We start from the raw sequence: 19224 nt of genomic DNA, 5'->3' as shown, positions 1-19224 counted from the left end.
GTCAATCTTCCAGAGGGACAAATCTGGTCCAATATATTTGCCAGTTACATGCAAATAGGCAGTCATGTGTACATGACAATTTAATGTACAGGGACCCTGATTCCAATAAGTGCAGTTCGATTCACTTCTCAGGTTCTGACCAAACAGGCTAGCAGTCTCTTCTCTTGGAGAAAAACATGATTGAAGTAGGCCAACAGGCAGCATGAAGACAAGAAGAGCTCTCTGCACTCCCTACCGTTAGTACAGCACATTGAAAAGGTAAAAGGGTTCTATCACTTTATGACAGGATTATCTCACTTTCTATTTCACAAAGGTCTTGTGAGCTAATGCAAAGACCCCTGAAACAGAAATTAGTTTCTACTTCTTAATTTGTCAAATTGGCTGTATACTTTGCCTTTCTGAATCTTCTTATGTGCAATAAAAATATTCAATATTCAATGAAGTGATCTTCAAGTTCAAGACCTAAGATTCTATGATGTCATTATTATATGTCCATATTTCATTACCAAGTTGACCATTAGTTGCTTCTATGGAGAGGGGATAATGGCTTATGCAAGCTTCACATGTCTGGTGTTTTACAATTAGTACCTTTTAAACAATGTTCGTTGAGGTGTGGAAAAGTGTGTTTTGCTGCTTTAATGTGTGTTAACAATGGGATGAAGGGAATATACATATACACATTTACATAGAATATTCCTGGAGGTTTAAACCAGCAACTAATACTGGTTGTTTTCGAGCAAGGGGGCTCAAGGATCAGGAGTCTTGGGTGTGTGTGTGTGTGTAGGTGGGGAGTATCTTTCAATATAAATTGTCCTTTGTACTTACATTCTGCGTTTCCCTTCTTTCTCCTGCAGCCACACTGGCCTTCTTGCTATTCCTCCAATTTACGAAGTATCTTCCTGGTTCAAGGCCCTTGAGCTTGCCATTCTAGTGCCTAGAATAGAACGCACTCATAAGGTTCACTGCCTTACTTCACCTGGACACTGCTCAAATGTCACCTTAACACAGAGACTCCCCTGACTACCTGTATGTAAAAACTCCCTTCCCCATACACCTTATTTTAGGACCACCTGGCGATAAATATTTGTGTTTATTTACTGTAAGACTACCTTTTGGAACCCTGACTGGTACATAACAGGCAAACAACAAATGCTTAAATTAAGAGACGTGACTTTTTAAAATCAGGACATACATTTCTTTGTCAAGAAAAACAACCAGTTAAGGAATAAATGTTTGATGAATTAACTGTTAGATGTTTATTATTATAGTACTAAGTCCACACTTCTTTCCTCAACATATAGGACTCTCCTTATCTGCCACTGATTAGCCACGAGCAAGTTATTAAACGTTCTGTTTCCTCATCCGTAAAGTGGGACCATTCATAATTACAGCTGACCTTTGAACGTGGGGTTGGAGTCCAATATACAGTAGAAAATCCACGTAGAATTTAAGTCGGTCCTCCGTATATGTGAACGGAAGGTGGAAAATACACGGAATGAAGATTCAATGTAGGTGAGAGCGCAATGATAGCTACCAAAAGCACTTCCACGCCTGGAGTGTAGAAGCCGCACACGGTGTCAGCTTGCTCAAAAGACCGCGAGAGAAGGATCCAGAGCAGCGCCAGGTGAGACCAATCTGCGGGGCGGGGCGTGCCTCCAGGTAGCCGTTGCTAGGGAACCGTCTAGCGTCCTTTCAATACTTGCACGCGCGCGCCAAAGCAACTCTGCTCGACCTTCTTGCGGCGTTAGCAATTGGTGGAGCACGGACCAATCAGAGGAGGTCGGGGGGCGGGGCAGGGCGGGCAGTGTCTCGGTTAAGGCGTTCCCGTTGCCTCGCTCCCCGACTTCCGGGTCACAGTGCTAGTGGGGAACGCAGTGCGAGTAGCGTCGTTTCCGTTGCCGGCTGTTTGCAGTTGGGGAAACCGAGGCAGACTCCAGCTTCCCCTAGTTCTTCCGCTCCTGTGAGGTGGCTGCTCTTTCTTTCCTCTCGCCCCGTGCTGCTTCAGTGCGGGGGCGCGAGCCCCGCGGTGTCCCACAGCAGAGCCGCGGGGCGCCGGGCCGGCGGGGCTTTGTGCGAGCCGTTCCCTCCCGCTCGCGGGCAGCGATGGAGCCGGGCTCCGAAACGGGCCCTCGGCGCAGCGACTCCCCAGGTCCGGGGAGCTCAGGCGCCGCGAGGCTTGCTCTCCCTCCGCTTGGCAGTTCCTTTGTCTCGATGGGTCACGTTCACGCTCCAGTTCAGCCCATCTCCGATGAGCACCGTTTCTGCTCCGACCTGCGGGGATTTCGAAACTGACAATCTCACAGGCCCTGGTCTAGAGAGGATGTATAAGTGGGAATGTCTAAGGCAGGAAGGAGATGAGCATTTTTGTTTATTGTTAAGTAATTACTCACTCGCATTGCCCCCATCGCGCTTCATTTAGGAGTTGAAGGTTTGTCTTATGACATAAAGATTCCGTTTTATTGAGGGCGTAGTTCATTTCCCTCTAGTAATCAGTCCTTCGCCTGTTGGAAGGAAAATCAAGACTTAGCCAGGATTTGATCAACTCGGTGCTCAACTTGTGTACTTGAGTTTGTAAGCCATGTGTAGTGTTTTTATTTGCTGGCATCACCCGACAGGAATAGATGCAACTGGAATCATCCACAAGGGATTAAGAAAAGCTTATTCCTTATAATAACAATTCTGATACATGGGGTATTTTATTTAATTGTTGTTTAGTTGGGTTCCTTTTGTTCGTGAACTGTTGAGCCCCAAATCTCAAAGAATGAAAAATTAAAATAGGGAACTGAGAACTTTAAGTAAGTAGTTGTGATTTGACAGTTATTTTTTTTACAAGTGATAAATTGGCCATTTGACCAGCCATCATTTAATCTAAATAGTATATATTACACCTGTCATTGTTTCCTTAGATTCCTAAAACACTTCTACAGTGGTATAGCATAATAGATATTATAATTTGAGATTTGGTAAGTTGGATAAACTAATTTTTTTCCATTTTAAAATCCAGTTTAAGGTAATTAAACCTGTCATATATTTCTTTCTCCAGGAAAAAAAATGTTTATTTCCTTGTGGGACTTCTTCTATGGGCACTTTTTTCGATTTTGGATGAAATGGCTCTTACGACAGATGACTGGAAAGTGTGAATTGCAGCGAATTTTTGATACCTATGTAGGTGCACAAAGGACACACAGGATAGGTAATGTTATTTGAAAAAGAATAATTAAAACTAATGAATTTTTTTTCTCAATATTCAGTGACATGCACTCATTGTGTGTCTTGATCAAGTCACCTGAACTCAGTTTTATAATCGTTGGAATCTAGCATTGAATCCTTTCAGCTCTAGAACTACATGGCCTTGCAGAAAAAGAAAGGGATTATTATTAAGTTTCCCATCTATGCGAACAATTATTTTCTCTGGCTTCTGAAATTCATTAGTTGTGCCTTAGATTATAGTTATAACCTATATTTTAGAGAAAAATCGCTAGACTTTTATAAGCCCTTTGACATTTTCATCCAAGTGATGAGAAAGAGTATCTCTATCTACATCCATTTTTATACTCAGCATCCTTCATCAGTCTTTTAATCTCTTATGTAATGCATGAAAGAACAATACTAGGTATACAGTGATCCCTAGGAATCATTATTAGACTCAAAACATGCACTGTTTAGAACTCTAGCTAGCCAGTAGCCACAGGCGGCGATTGGGCACCTGAAATGTGATTTGAGCAGAAGCATAAACTATGCGCGAGGTTTGAAAGACTTCATATAAACCAAGATTATAATTGTTCATATTCATTATATGTGGAAATATTTTGGGTATATTGGTTTAATATATTTTGGGTATGTTGGTTTAAAATAGTAAAATGTATTTTATCTGTTTCTTTTACTCTAATGTGGCTGCTCTAGAAGATTTTCAAGTACATGTGTGGCACACATTTTGGCTTGCATTATGTTTCTATTGAACAATACTGTTCTAGTACCTTTTGAAGTTCATCAGCTTTCAATGCATAATTGAAAATATTACTTTAAATTAGAACACAGATGAGTGACAAATAACGGTGGAGGTCGTTTCTCTTTGGCCAGGGTAAAGAAGGCCAGCAACCGGCCTCAGTTGATGCTCACTGTGTTGAATGGAAAACCATGACTTAACCAGGCTTTCTTTGAATTGACCAAGGGTGCTTCAGCTAAGAAATCCACCCCTGTAAGATTTGGGGAGTGGGTGTTGGTATCCAAGGCATCATGAAAGGATGACAGACATAAAGAGAGAGTAAGCCTCGGGGCAGCTGGATGATTGAAGTTTGTTTACTTCCTGACTTTTCTCACAACTTTGTGGCTGCCTTAAATTATTGCCTCTCTTTTGATTTGCCCTTTTAACTGTTCTGAGAACAAAGTCTTGGTAAGAAATCTTGGCAGCATTGGTGTTTTATAGTGTGTGTGTGGCGGGGGAGGGGGACATACGTTAATGCTTTACTTTGTGGCAAAAGCATTTTTCTGGAATTTTTCAAATTGCTAAGAAAAAATCTTTAAGCAAATGTGCCAGAAAAAATTGTTTACTAAACCAATAAAAATATTACTCATTCTTATTGAAATAGAAAACAAGAATGAAGAAGCTGTTTTGCTATTTGTCTGGTTTGAGGATGGGTAAATAATCTAAAGTCTTTTCATTTTTGCCACTGTGTTGTTGTTTGATTCAGTTGCTAGCTCCTGAAATGGAAACGCTTACTCCTTCAGGCTAACAAATGAAGAAAATGTAGTAGAGAGCACTCTCACTTTAGTCTTACCACGAGTTTCTGGGACAGGAGCTGTTCCGGGGTAGCCATGTGTGAATTTGCAGTGGTTAGTACACTTGGAGGTCTGCACAGAAACAGATGACTGGGGAAATTCGGTCGGCCTCACCGCTGTGGCTGTGGTATGTTGTGTTGGGTTGAGGATTTTGGAATCATCTAGTTGTCTATAAGGATACTGTAAGGATGAAATTTTTAAATGTTTGTTATGTTATTCAAGTAAAAGTACTATCTTCTAGAAAGTAATGTATTATTGGCTTGATATTTATACTCTTTGACTATGGAGTAATTTACAAACAGTATTTAAGGGATAACATCCTTTTATTTCCATTTCAGAAAATTCCTTGATGTACTCCAAGAATAAGGTAGGATCATATCGAGGTGATAATTCCAGAAAATTTAATTGCAAGATAACTTTTCCTTTAAAAGGATGCTTCAATTTTAGAATTAATTATTAATGTCCTACCAGAAGAGTCTTTGCTGTATAAAGTATTGAGTGAAATTTTCCCACTTTAGAAGTAATTTTTAATTGTTAAAATATTTCCTCTGCGTGTGTGTGTGTGTGTGTGTGTGTGTTTGCGCGTGCGCTATTCATGCACAAAGAAGGTATTTGAATAATTTGTCCTGTTCTTAAGTTTTTGCTTGTTTATTTTGTCTCAAGACTCGATAGTTTTGGGGGAAGCAAGTCTTGGGGGAAAACATTCTTTTAGGCTGTGTCCTTAGGATAGGTTCTTATGCACTTACTTGTTTGATGGAAGGAAGGATCCAATGGACATTTATAGGTTGTATTATTTAAGAAATCTGTTTTGTATGCATAGAACAAAGACCAGAGGCATATATGCTACTCTGTTACCAGTGGCTATCACTGGTGGTAAGATTACAAGATTATTTGCGTTTTCTTCTTTGTGTTATTCTGCATTTAAAAATTTTCTGACTTCTGCCTTTAAAATTTTTATGCACATATATATATTTTTTAATATATTTTATTGATTTTTTACAGAGAGGAGGGGAGAGAGATAGTTAGAAACATAGATGAGAGAGAAACATTGATCAGCTGCCTTCTGCACACCCCCTCCTGGGGATGTGCCTGCAACCAAGGCACATGCCCTTGACCGGAATCGAACCTGGGACCTTTCAGTCCACAGGCTGACACTCTATCCACTGAGCCAAACCAGTCAGGGCTATGCATATATTTTTATGTAATTTTTGAATTTTATAAGAAGTGTCTACTTCATAAACACACTGTGGTGGTAGCTCATTCGCTAGGAGAACCTGTTCATTTTCAGTTAAAGAAGTCTTCATCTGAAACATGTTGCTTCTCTTTCAGTTAATTAAATGGTTGAGTGATTTAAGCCCTACTGAAAATTTGAAACAAATTTGGTTTCGGTTTGCATTTAAAATCTGCATTGTAGAGTTGACTAAATACCTCAAAATTTACTGTTCTTTTTCGGTATGGGATTTTTCTCAATCAGCTGTTTATCACATCTGTAGGTTTTACAGAAAGCAACACTTGTTGTTCAGAGTGAAGTGGACAAGTGCATAGAAGATATAATGAGAGAAAAGAATATCAACTCGGAGAAGGATGTCAGGTATGCTGTTGGGCAGTGTTCTTTTTTATGATGCGCCTGCATCCTGGGAATGTGCTGATCACACGCAGTTGGAAAGCGTTAGAGCTGGAAGGGCAGTGGAGAGTATCTGATTCCCTGCTTTCAGGGGGTCCAGAGAGGAGAGAGACAGAAACAGATCTGAAGCCTGTATCTTTTGGTTCCCTGCCCAGCACTGTTGCCTATTTACCACCTGCCTTCTTTAAGGTAACTTACCATTACCTTCCCAAAGTTACATAACTGCAGCTGCTATGTCCTTCTTCCTTCAAAATTCAGTTGCTCTGTCCTTCTCCAGGAAGGTCCTCCCTGGCCCCCCCAGTCTGTGTTAGGGGCCCCTGCTCTGTCCTGTCACAGAGCTCTCCATCATAGCATAAGCCATTGTACTGCAATCATTGATTTACTCTTGTTCTTCCCTAATAAATTTTAAGTTCCATAAGAGAAGGACTTGACTTATTCCATTTTTGAGTTCTCAGGACCAGTACATTGACTTGTAAGTATTCAGCAATTTGTTCTTTAGTCAGCATTTTCTGTGTAAATATAGAGGAAGGAGCATTTTTTTAAATATCTTTTATTGATTTTTTACAGAGAGGAAGGGAGAGGGATAGAGAGTTAGAAACATCGATGAGAAAGAAACATTGATCAGCTTCCTCCTGCACACTCCCTACTGGGGATGTGCCTACAACTAAGGTACATGCCCTTGACCAGAAGCAAACCTGGGACCCTTCAGTCCGCAGGCTGACTCTCTATCCACTGAGCCAAACCAGTCAGGGCAGGAGCAATTTATTTGGGCTGGAACAGGGAAGGGTACCGGAAAGAACTGAGGATAGTGCCACAGAAGAGGTGACATTTGAGCTGGACCTTATTGAATGGGTAGGGAGGACATGCCATGCAGAGGAAGAATGCCACCTGGGCACAAGTGCTGCAGTATCTGGGAATGATCGGGAGTCTTTGTAGCTGGGGCATTGAACTCGTGCAGAGTGGTGGTTGGAGGACTGGAGTGCTGGACTACATCTCACACTGAGGGGCAGATGTTGTTCTCTGGGTTTCTTTTTTTTTTTTTTTTTTTTTCCTTTTTTTAAGCAAACAAGCCATATTATCAGATACGTATTTTGAAGAAAATAGAAATTTGGGGATGTGGGAGGCTGGCAGAAGGAATAAGAGAGAACAGTTAGGAAACTTGACTCCTTCAAGTAAGAGATGACAAAGCTATAAATACATCAGCATAAATGAATATGTGATGATAGCTGTGAGGGACATTTCAGAGACAGAAAGGATGAGGGTTGCGGATCTTTTGATGTATTGGTGCAGAGAGGAAAGTCAGAGCTCGGAGGGTGCTAGCTTGGGGAACTACTGATTAGTGAGGTCATTACTAGGGTTAGCGACTTGTTAAGAAAAAGCATGTTTCCTCGGGGAGGACAAGCTGTTGTATTTGGGAGAACTGAGATCACCTGTCCTGGACTTGTTTATTATATGCGTATTCTTGGGAAATTCGGTCTGTTGGTGATAATCGGCCGTAAAGATTTGGGAATGTATGAGGTTGCCCAGGAAAAGAGGAAAAGAAGACACGGTTACCAAGCTTGCGCTTCCTACCGTGTCTTGTCCTCTTTCTAGATCGTGATTTATTATACGCTTCCTGATACTTTATACTAAGTTTTGTGTTTAAGGAGGCTATTGATGCCTATTGTATTAAACTGAAGGCTAGGAAATGGTTTCTAAATAGACTTATGAACCACAAGCTGTGGAAGGCATTACGTTATGGTGAAGGAATGATTTTTTATAATAATTTTGTTATTTTCAGTTTTAAAATCTGCATGAAGGCATGCTTACTGCAGATATCCGGTTACAGACAGCTCTATTTGGATGTAGAAAGTGTGAGAAAAAAACCGTATGATTCTGATAACCTGCAACATGAAAAGCTGCTTCTCAAGGTAAGTTTTGTTTTCTGCATTTGGAGTTAGTGAACACTGCAAAAATAAATCAGCTAGTAAGGTCTGTGTGCAAGTTCTCGAGGCTTGTACAGCCATCCAGTGTCATTGTCCCTTAGAGAATTTTGTTCTGTTGGTGAAAGATTTTTGGTTAACTCTTTTTGTAATTTTCTGATAAGCATCATTAAAGTATATTCGAATAAATGTTATTTTAAATGCTTTTAATTCTGAAATAGATTATAAATATGTAAAAGGAAATCTGTTAGTAATTTAAAGAAGGACCAGATAAAAACCACTCTAATCACTGATTTAGCTTCAGAGCCAGCAGAGTCTTGCCCTGTTTTAAAGCAGGGTCACAGGTCTTTGCATTTTATTTTGGGTAGCAGGATACTTTTATTAGGAGCCCTTTATTCAACAATGCCTGAAGTGGTAGTGAAACAAACAAAAAAAAAACGTATTTCTGTTCTCAGATTTTCATAAACTTATCAATTTTGTTCGTCTGTTTGATGATGTGTGATATCAAATTTAGAAAATGATTAAGTTTTTTAAACTTTATGTTGCTATCTAACACTTGAAAGCTGTCTTATGTTATGTTATGATAGATGCCTGATATTTTATCTCAGTTTTAAGGAATATATTCAGTTAAAACCAAGTCATATTATTTTCTTTCTTTTAAAGCAAAACACCCTCATAGACACAGACAACAGTATGGTGATTGCCAGAGGGAAAGGAGGCGTGGATGGGATAGAAGAGGGTTTAGGGGAGATAAATGGAGAGGGAAGGAAACTTGAGTTGGGATAGTGAACACACAGCACAATAGACAGATGATGTATTATGGAATTGTACACTGAAACCATTATAATTTTATTAACCAATGTCACCCCAATAAATTCAATTGAAAAAGTAAAAAGAAAAACCCAGGGGGGGAAACACAGTAGTTCACATGCAACTAACTGGTAAATCTGCTCCCCATTTTGGGAGCAGGGTAGTTGATTAAGGAATTCCTAATCTCATTAATTAAACAAATCATAGAAACTAACCAAAAAGCATATTGATATTAAATATTGCACCTTTGTTTTTCCTTTAAATGGTTCAGATATTCAAGTCAAGTAGTTCTACTGGGAAAGTCCTAGAGTATTCAAGTTTCTGTTCCTTAACTAGGAAAACCTTCAGTGAGATTATTGAGAGAATAAAATTAAGATAGTGGCCATTAAGAAATAGAATTAGAGGAAAGACCATAGGCAATTCCATTTAACTGAACAAAGAAAGGCCAAAGGAAAGATAGAATAAATGAAACAACAATTATGATTGCCTAGATAAAGATCTTAAAGTAAAAAACATGAGAGTACAGATCTGGCACTAAAAATGCTAAAAAAAATTATTAGCAATCTTTAGAAGTGATATAGTAGACTTAAGGAAGAGGTCCCACAAAAAATTAAAGCTATGAAAGTTTATAAAATAGTAATCATATGGATTGAATACTCTCTGTATTACTTCTTCATAATTCCAATTTTAGAATAGAGCCTACTTAAATATATAGTATCAAAGGAAAGGGCCAAGTACATAACACTATTCTCATGGAAGTAGTTTACCAATTCTGTTATATAATATATATGTACTAGAGGCCCGGTGTACAGATTCATACACGAGTGGGGTCCCTCAGCCTGGCCTGCAGGTATCAGGGGATCAGTGGACCTTCGCGCTGCCACAGCCCCGCCTTACCCGCCAGCTCGTCAGGCTCCAGGCTGCTGTCCGCTTCAATCCCTCACAGCATGAAGTAGTGTGTGAAGTGGCAGGTGGCGAGGGAGGAGCTTGAGTTGTGCCTGGCGCGCACTCGGGCACCCAGGGTGAGTGTCTGCGGGAGAAGCTCTCACCACAACAGCTGTGCTCGCCAGCCATGAGCAAGGCGTCTGGCATCCCTTGGTCAGCTGAGCAGCGCTCCCGCCTTGAGAATGCACTGACCACCAGGGGGCAGCTCCTGCGTTGAGCATCTGCCCCCTGGTAGTCAGTGCGTGTCATAGCTACCGGCCGGTCGTCCAATCATCCAGTCGCTTAGGCTTTTATATATATAGTTACTTAGCAAATAAAGATATCTCATTGTTTTAGATTTCTGTGTATTTGTTTCAAAATTTTTATGTCTTTTAAGTTGGAATAAACATACTACATTTTATGATAATTGAAAAGTTCTCTAAACATAGTCTTTGTCAAACCTATAATTTGTCTACAAAAGTTGTTTAATTGAAAGCATTTAATTTATTAGTTATATCAGCTATGAGAAGGAAAAAATCTTGGTAACTTAAGAATATCACTATTATTTGTAATATGGAAGCATGTTTGTACAGCTTTGGAATCTTTTAATGCCCACGAAAAAATTGAAGGCTAGAATCTCCAAGCAATGGGCTGACATTGGTTTCCAGGGTGATGATCCCAAAACAGACTTCAGAGGCATGGGCATACTTGGATTAATCAACCTTGTGTAAGTGAAAATAAGCTTTCTTTTCTTCTCTAAATGAAATTACATGTAATCTCCAATTTAGTTTCCTACTATCTCTAAATTTTAATAGCTGCAGTGCTAAAAGTATTTACTAATGTGTTGACAACAATAGGAAGACATTGGAAATGTACTCATGTATGTGTGTGTGATTTCTTTACTTACCAATACCTTTCTTCTTCCTTTCACTTCTGGCCTCCCTTCTGATACCTCCTACGGAATTATTTACACACTTTTATTACTTTTAATATATATATATATGTATATATATATATATATATATATATATATATACACACACACACACACACACACGTGTGTGTATATAGATAGATGATAGATAGATAGATAGATAGATAGATAGATAGATAGATTGATTTTAGAGAGAGGAAGGGAGATGGATAGAGAGATAGAAACATGGATGAGAGAGAAACATTGATTGGCTGCCTCCGGTAAGCCCCACACTATAACCCCGAGCATGTGCCCTGACCAGGAATCAAACCATGACCTGGTTCATGGGCTAACACTCAACAACTGAGCCACACTGACTGGGTTTTTATTACTTTCTTTGACCCTCTCGCCTCTCCCCTTTGGGCTGATTCCATTTTGGGAAATGTAACCAGATAAAATGATAATGAAATCTCTTTGCACTTATTCTTTACCATATGTGGCAAGTGATCTAAATCTCAGGCTTTCAGAATCTGTATGGAGTCTCTCTCCTTTTCTTCTTTAATACTTATGCTTGGGCACATATATATGAAATTGCAAAATATGTAACTAAAATCACAATTGATAGCCAGAAATATTCTAGAAAGTAGACTGGAAGATTACTTTTCTCCTATAAGGTATGCAGATGAAGAGATTCTGGTGTGTGGGTCTATCCTTGAATTGTGATTTATAGACGGCAGAATACCTGGAATGGGAACCCTAATGATTAACAAGGTTCATATAGTTACTATAAAGAAATTAGTCCTGAAATTGAGCTACATTATGGTACAATTGAGGAAAAGTAGAGAAGGGAAAATCTGGTTAGAAATTTGTATACTTTATGAAAATTTCAGTGATTGTGCTCTAAAATTTAAATAAAACATGTAAATCTTCATCAACATCCAGTCAGTCATCATATATGTCCATGTGTATGACTCCTAATGCACTATGAGGTGATTCAAAAGTTGAACAGGCTCTGGCTGGTTTGGCTCAGTGGATAGAGCCTCGGCCTGTGGACTGAAGGGTCCTGGGTTTGATTCCGGTCAAGGGCACATGCCCAGGTTGTGGACTTGATCCCCAGTAGGGGTCATGCAGGAGGCAACCGATTGATGATTCTCTCTTATCACTGATGTTTCTATCTCTCTCTCCCCCTCTCCCTTCCTCTCTGAAACCAATAAAAATATATTTTAAAAAGAGTTGAACAGATTTGGTCTCTACATTTAAGAATTCAGAGGTTGCATGAGTTCAAGCCAACAGGATGGATGAGCCTACAAAGAGATAGCTTTATCTGTTTCTCCTAATACTTCAGTGTTTTATGGCCAGAATTTTAGTTATACCACAGATCAAGGGTGGATTTTTTAGTGCAAAATGGAGTTTATTGACATTCTTCTAATTGCACTGAAAGTAGTATTAAACAATACAGACTTAAGTTGTCATAGAAGGAATAAGCCCACATGAAAGGAAGAATGTCCTAACAGGTGCGCATTGACTATTTTATAGAAAATTTAGAGCAAATAAAAAGAACTCTAGACTTTTTTAAAGGTAGGTATAAAGTCTTTTGTTAGTTCACTTATATGTTAAAAAGAATCTTAAAGCCTTGTCAAGGATCTGTGGCCTGTGTTAGAAAGGCCTGATAGTTCAGAATTAAATTTTGATTGATTCAACAGCATTCTGAGTCACTGATATGATTTGGGATGGAAATTGATTGGGGTGATTGTGGCAGTACTAGGACTATCATTTTGACAGTAACTTTTTAAAATTGCTTCTGTGCAGCTCCAATTTGAATGACTTCTGTTAATTTCTTTTTTTTTTCCCCCCCTGTGACTTTTTTTTTTTTATTAGTTAAGGTATTACAAATGTGTCCTCATCCCCCCCATTAACCCCCAACCTCCCCCAAGCCCTGCCCCGCACACTCATGCTCCCATCCCCCTGTTGTCCATGTCCATTGGTTTGGCTTATGACTTCTGTTAATTTCATTATTTTTCATAAACTTTTTTAGGTACTTCAGTGAAAATTATACCAGGGAAGCTCATCAGATTCTTTCCCGTTCAAATCACCCAAAATTAGGGTAAGCCAGATGTATTAAAGAAACTATAAGCTCTCTAATTTAAGTTGGTTAGATCATCTGATTTGAAAGTATTTTGAGTTATTTTTAAACAAATTTTGTATGTATTTAAATATTTTTCATCACAAGATTTAGTTTAAAAATGGGGATAAAGGACCTTTATTAAGATTTTTTGCGAAATAGACTTGAAAATAGACATAGGAAATAGTTTTGAAATAGGAATAGGACTATGAGAAATAGCTTTGAAATTTGTGCCATGAAATGCAAATTGAGGTCATATTATTAGCTTTATCATATAATATTATTTTATTTTTATATCCCAGTGATACGTATTTTTTAAAAAACATTATAACAATATTACATCATAAAAATAAATATCCTGATAATAAAAGAGAAAAGTCAGATTACCCAGTGTATTTTAGAAATCAATGAGAATATATATATATATATATATATATATATATATATATATATATACACACACACACACACACACACACACACTAGAGACCCGGTGCATGAAAATTTGTGCACTCAGGGGGGTCTCTCAGCCCAGCCTACGTGCTCTCACAATCCGGGAACCCTCAAGTAGGGTCCAGTCCCATTGCAGCATGGCTCTCCCCAGGCCTGTGGGCGGTGGGAGGGACCCAGAGACCAGTCCGATGGCAGCATGGCTTCGTTCCCACAGCTCCCTCCCGCCACCGCACCGTGGGTGTCCGGGACCCAGGACTGATGTTCGCCGTGCTGGCCAGGACCCTAGCCTGGTGTTCGGTCATCTGTCCAGATATTTTAGGTCATGATGGACCCTGGCTCTTTATATATTAGTATAGTACTCCTTTTTAAGGATTTTGGTTTTAGATATTCATATGACCAGAGCTTTATTTTTATTTCTTCAGTTATATCCAGACATCAACAGCCTCTAAAGAACAAATTTTTAAAATCTATTCTGATTATTTTTCTTAATATGTAGAGATTATTGTAAAATCAGTACTGTGTTAGAAATGAATCAAAGCAACTAATTCCTTGCATAATTTCAAATTTGTTTAATGAGCTATTTGGCTAGCTAGTATAACTAATAATGTTTCTGACATAGGTATTCTTATGCAATAGTTGGAATCAATCTGACAGAGATGGCTTATAGCTTACTGAAGAGTGAAGCTTTGAAATTTCATTTCTACAACTTGGTTCCTGGTGTACCAACAATGGAACACTTTCATCAGTTTTATTGTGAGTATTAAAAGGAGATCATTCTAAGAGAATTTTTAAATCATTAGGAAGATAAAATGTATAATTCCTCTATCATTTTGTTATTTAGGATCTTTGGAAAAATGGAAAATAATGGAAGATGAGTTCCCTGAAGTATTTTGTATTTCAGTTTCTTTATTTGCTGATTAAAAATATTCAGTGAGGCAATTTTTTCACATGTATGCAAATGTAGTGTTTATGCAGTTTTCTGTAGGTATCCATCTTTTAATCAACTATAAAATGAACTTTCCCTCTTGAATACTGCTTAATGAATGCTATTGACTATTTGCAGATTATTTTGTTACTCTTGTAAGGAAATCCAGTTTAAAAACATCTTTTCCGATCCTTTCCTCCCCCTCCCCCCACTTATTTCAAGTCCAGGTTGTCTTGTTTTGGTTGGGGCTACTTAACAGATTTCCCTCAAGCAGTCATATTACCATTATTCCATTAACTTTTATTTTGATGACATTTGAACATTGACAATTTAATTGCATAAACTCCATCTTCAGAAGATATTTCTCAGAAGCAAATAATTCAAATCCAGCTTAGTTTTTATGCTCTACTTTTCTTGATCTTTTTGTGTCTTTAGAATGTCATTTGCATGTTGGCAGAAAACTACTTTGGTATAAACGGCCAAATTATAACTTCAGCTCCATGCTTGAAGATGTCATCCAGATCTCTTTTTCCCACAGTCTCCCCCTCTTTATTTAATCCTTAATTCCAGGATTGTCTGCTTCCTAAATTTCTTTTGTGTTCATCTCCTGTTCCCCATCCCCGCTGTAACTGTGTGACCTTTGTTTCTAAGTCCCTGTAGTCACCTTTTCACCAGTCTTTCTGTGATGACCTCTGGTTCTTCTCCACACTGAGGGTGTCGTTACTTAAAATGGAAATCTAGTCATTCTACCCCACTGCCTACAACTTTCCAAAAGGACCCCCGACAAGGCCCTGCATAATCCATGCCTGATCACCTCTCCCGACATATGCCACACACCAGCTCCCCGCAGACTAAAGGTTAAGCACACGTCCTCTGTTATTTGCCCAAATATGTCATGCTCTCTCATGACTGGACCTTTCACCCAGCCTGGAACAGTTCCTGCTCCCTCCATTCTTCCCAAGTTTCTCATAGTCATCTCATCAATGTCAGTTTAGATGTGACCTTCTGTGGGAAGTCTTATCAGAGACTCTGTTCCTTCAGTTATCCATTTCTTTCTCCATTATTCATCTCCCCATGAAGATGGGTAACTGGAGCATCTTTGGCTACTGTGGACCCCAATGCCCTCAACACCAGCATCTTGTTTGGCTCGGGTCTAGGATGAGCATCAAAGTAATATCTGGAGTAAAAAAGTCATTATAGGTTCAATTTAAATAGGGTTTATGAGTGTTTTTAAATTCATACTTTTTGTTATAAATATACTTATTTTAATATTTATTTGCATTAAATACTTTTAACATGTTCAGGGTTAAATTAGCGACTGTAATGACGACAGAAAAATAAAAATATTAAGCCTATTTAGAGCTTATGTATTTTCTTAAAAATATATTTTTATTGATTTCAGACAGGAAGGGAGAGAGAGAGAGAGATAGAAACATCAGTGATGAGAGAGAATCATTGATTGGCTGCCTCCTGCACGCCCCACACTGGGGATCGGACCTGCAACCCCAGGAATGTGCCTTGACTGAGAATCAAACTGTGACCTCCTGGCTCATAAGTCGAGGCTCAACCACTGAGCCATGCTGGGTGGGCATATAGTTTATGTGCTCTTTTTAAAAAGAGAAGTTGCTGATAATTCATTGGAAAAAAGTGGAAATATCTCTGAATTTTAGAAATCAAATAGAAAAGAGTTTTTTTGTAATTTATCCTTGTCCAACGTTTTCTTGTTACTTTCATTTTTGTGTTTCAGGGTTCTCTGGGAATAATTTTTTTTCCTATTCTCAAGGTATCATTTGACAGTATTATATCTTTTAAGTTTGAGGGATTTTGTGGAAATTGCTGTTTATTTTGAACATTCTTTTAAAATGCCTCAGGTTTCTAGTAGTTTCCGATGACTTATGATTATTATAGACTATGGAATTCAATGGATGTTTATATACTTTTACAATGAGATGGTTTGGATGTCACTATTGAGCACTATGTGTTTTGTTTTTGTTTTTGTTTTTTAACTACAGGTTATCTTGTATATGAATTTGACAAGTTTTGGTTTGAAGAAAAGCCAGAAAGCATTATGTATTTCAACATATATAGAGAGAAGTTTCATGAAAAGATTAAAGGACTCTTACTGGATTATAATGTATCACTTACTTTAAAAATATGAATCATTCCTAGTATCTTCTATTTCTACCACATTTTGCACACACAACAGAATTTATATGTTGTAATAGAAATTATCTGATCAATTACACTACGTATATATAATTTCCTACAGAAATATTTCAGAAGTTCTATTTAAGAAAGCTAGTGGACAATCAGTGTATGTTTACAGTTGTTTATACACTGTCCTCCAAAGGTACCTTATCCTTCCAAAGATCCCCTTTGTGGAGTCATAGGAACTACAGTTTGGAACTTGGGACTTAACCCATTTAGTATAAAAGTACAAATCAGGTATTTGTATTAAATTGGTTGATTAAAATGTGTAAATATCAGTTTTCACTTTTATGTGTTGTAGTTATCAAGTTGGTATCTTTGCAAAGCTCTTAACATGTTTTGTTTTTGAATTTGGAAGTAATTGTTCTTTACTTCCTTTCTCTTATTTTATTTGTAGGTTAGTTAGGGGAGAGAGTGGTTCTTTGTGGTTTTTTCATTTGGCTCTCAGTCACATGTCAGTGTTGCTTCATAGCAACATGTCAGAGAGGAGGAAGAACCTTTTTGGTTTGCCTGACTACTTAGCATAATATATAAGAAAACAGTATTGGTGACTAGCTTTTTTGTTTTTAAACACCACACTTTGAAATATTGCAATGTTGTTTTAAAGCTTAAAGACATTTTCTCATATTCAGTCTTTGCTTTTTGTCAGTTGTAGAAAAAACCTGAGTTAATGCTTGGTATGAAAACCTTTTATGGGGTTTCTCTACCTGTCTGTGTTTATGAAAAGAGATGTATTTGCTCAGAATATCTTGATTGTATTCAAAGGACAGTTGCTGTTTCAATAAAGCTGTCTTTGAACTTAAACAAAAAGAAAACTTAAAGCTTTATAAAAATCTCAGTTAAACGCCATTGGCTTATTTTGCTTACTGTTAAATCTTGCTTCTCTGCTTTACTCCATAGTGTTCCCAGATGATGATGTGTGAACTGTATGGATATTCTCTGAGTTAGCAATTCGTGGGATTCTAAAGTAGCCTGAGGATGATGATTGTGCATTTTGTACAGCTTTATCCTCCTAAAGTAGCAAGCGTGTTAAGGATTACATAGTGATGAGATTCTAATGGGAATAGTTTGTTCTGCCTATGTTTTTGACATTAGTTCTCATAGCAGAACTAAAGGAGTTTGAAGATGGGTTCATATGATTGTAAGTTCTCCTTAAGTCCTACAGAAACCTGCCTGTTAAAGACATAATTTAATCTAAAACACAACGACAGTTGGTACATCCTTTAATATGGTCTATAGTAAGTGTTGAAGGACTAGCTCTTAAGTGATTTATCAAGACCTGAGACTTTCAAGTATTGTTCATGCTTATTAACAAACCTCTCTTCAAACTTGCCAAAGAGAAGAGTGGTAAAAACATTCAATTGGAAAATAACAGATGTGGTGGTGTAAGGAAACCTTTGGAGCAGTGGTCACCGACCGGTGGTCAGCGGACCACGGGTGGTCTGTGAGGTCCAAAAGGTTGGCGACTGCTGGGATAGCACATTAAAAGTACGTGCATTAAAATTATGATTTTCTCAATAAGATAAAACGTTTTAAAATTGCATTCATTTTATTACAATCATGGCAGTTTAGCTATTCAGTATTACAGGAGTTTAAAAATTGGTTTCTTGTAAATATCTTAACTTGATTTTTTAAATATATTTTTAATGCTTTATCATCCAACTAGAGTTCTAGTTGTAGTAAAATCCCAATAAGGACCAAGTGTTAACCATTAAAGTTCCTTTTATCACGGGGTTTACTATTACATGGAAAGCAATTCTGTTAGTCTTTGAATTTTTATGTTGAAAATACTTACCTTTATATTTTAATCTTTCAACAGCTGAGATCTTGAACTGATTTAAATCTTTGTCGGTATCTTAATAAAAGAATAACTCAAGTATGAAAGGAGAAACTTTTTAAGTAGTTTAAGTTTTTTCCTTTCTAGGGAGAAAGAAATGTTTTTCATAATATTTTTATAAATGTCATTAGCAAGTTTCCTCAATATTATGTTCTTTAAATCCACCTCTTTTTGTATAGCATAGATATTGTTCTTTTTTCTTTTTTTGCTTAAGCTTATCAGTAACCATTTCAGATAGCTCTATATTGAGCTGGTCTAAGCCCCCCACAGATTCTTAGGTTTGACAGTCTGGAAATCAAGCTGTGTGTCACTGGTTGTAAATTAAAGTGTGACATGTGCCTTCTGGCTTTTAGATGAGAGCAACATAGATGAAGAGAGAAATGGGATAATTGTGTCTGCCTTCCTCCTTTTCCTTGCTGTCCACATATGTCATGTTAGAATTTTATGTAGTTTTAAAATCCATGTTGAGAACCTTTCCCGTTTCTGTAATCGTAACTACCAGGGTAGTTATAGAACTGAAGTAGCAGGAAAATTATGATGTTTTAGCATGAGTAAAGTGAATCAATGTTGAAATGAATTGTTGTATGTGCTAGATTGAAGAGAGTGTGCCAATGACAAGATAGTCTAAAAAAATAATTAAGTGGTTGTAGTTCAGATATATTCTGAAAGACAATCTTTTAAAAATGGGAGAAATCAGGGGATATCCG

The 19224-nt window shown here is 37.8% G+C and overlaps 1 protein-coding gene across 2 annotated transcripts; it reads left to right on the top strand.

Moving 5' to 3' along the window:
- Window positions 1–1853: 1853 nt before the first annotated feature.
- On the top strand, window positions 1854–17528 carry ELMOD2 (ELMO domain containing 2). Of its 2 annotated transcripts, XM_081092683.1 has the most exons (9): window positions 1854–1965; window positions 3044–3193; window positions 5118–5146; window positions 6273–6370; window positions 8184–8313; window positions 10653–10786; window positions 13008–13076; window positions 14167–14300; window positions 16485–17528. In XM_081092683.1, the coding sequence occupies exons 2-9, from the start codon at window positions 3052–3054 to the stop codon at window positions 16628–16630; spliced, it is 882 nt and encodes a 293-aa protein (XP_080948809.1). In that variant the 5' UTR covers window positions 1854–1965; window positions 3044–3051; the 3' UTR covers window positions 16631–17528. The 2 variants fall into 2 exon arrangements, with proteins under 2 accessions (XP_080948809.1, XP_080948810.1); XM_081092684.1 differs by having other exon boundaries at window positions 1862–3193.
- Window positions 17529–19224: the final 1696 nt, after the last annotated feature.

The sequence above is a fragment of the Myotis nattereri genome, assembly GCF_964212035.1.
Source record: "Myotis nattereri genome assembly, chromosome: 5".
Lineage (NCBI taxonomy): Eukaryota > Metazoa > Chordata > Mammalia > Chiroptera > Vespertilionidae > Myotis > Myotis nattereri.
Note: the sequence above shows the minus strand (reverse complement) of the source record. Positions and strands in the feature narration are given on the sequence as shown.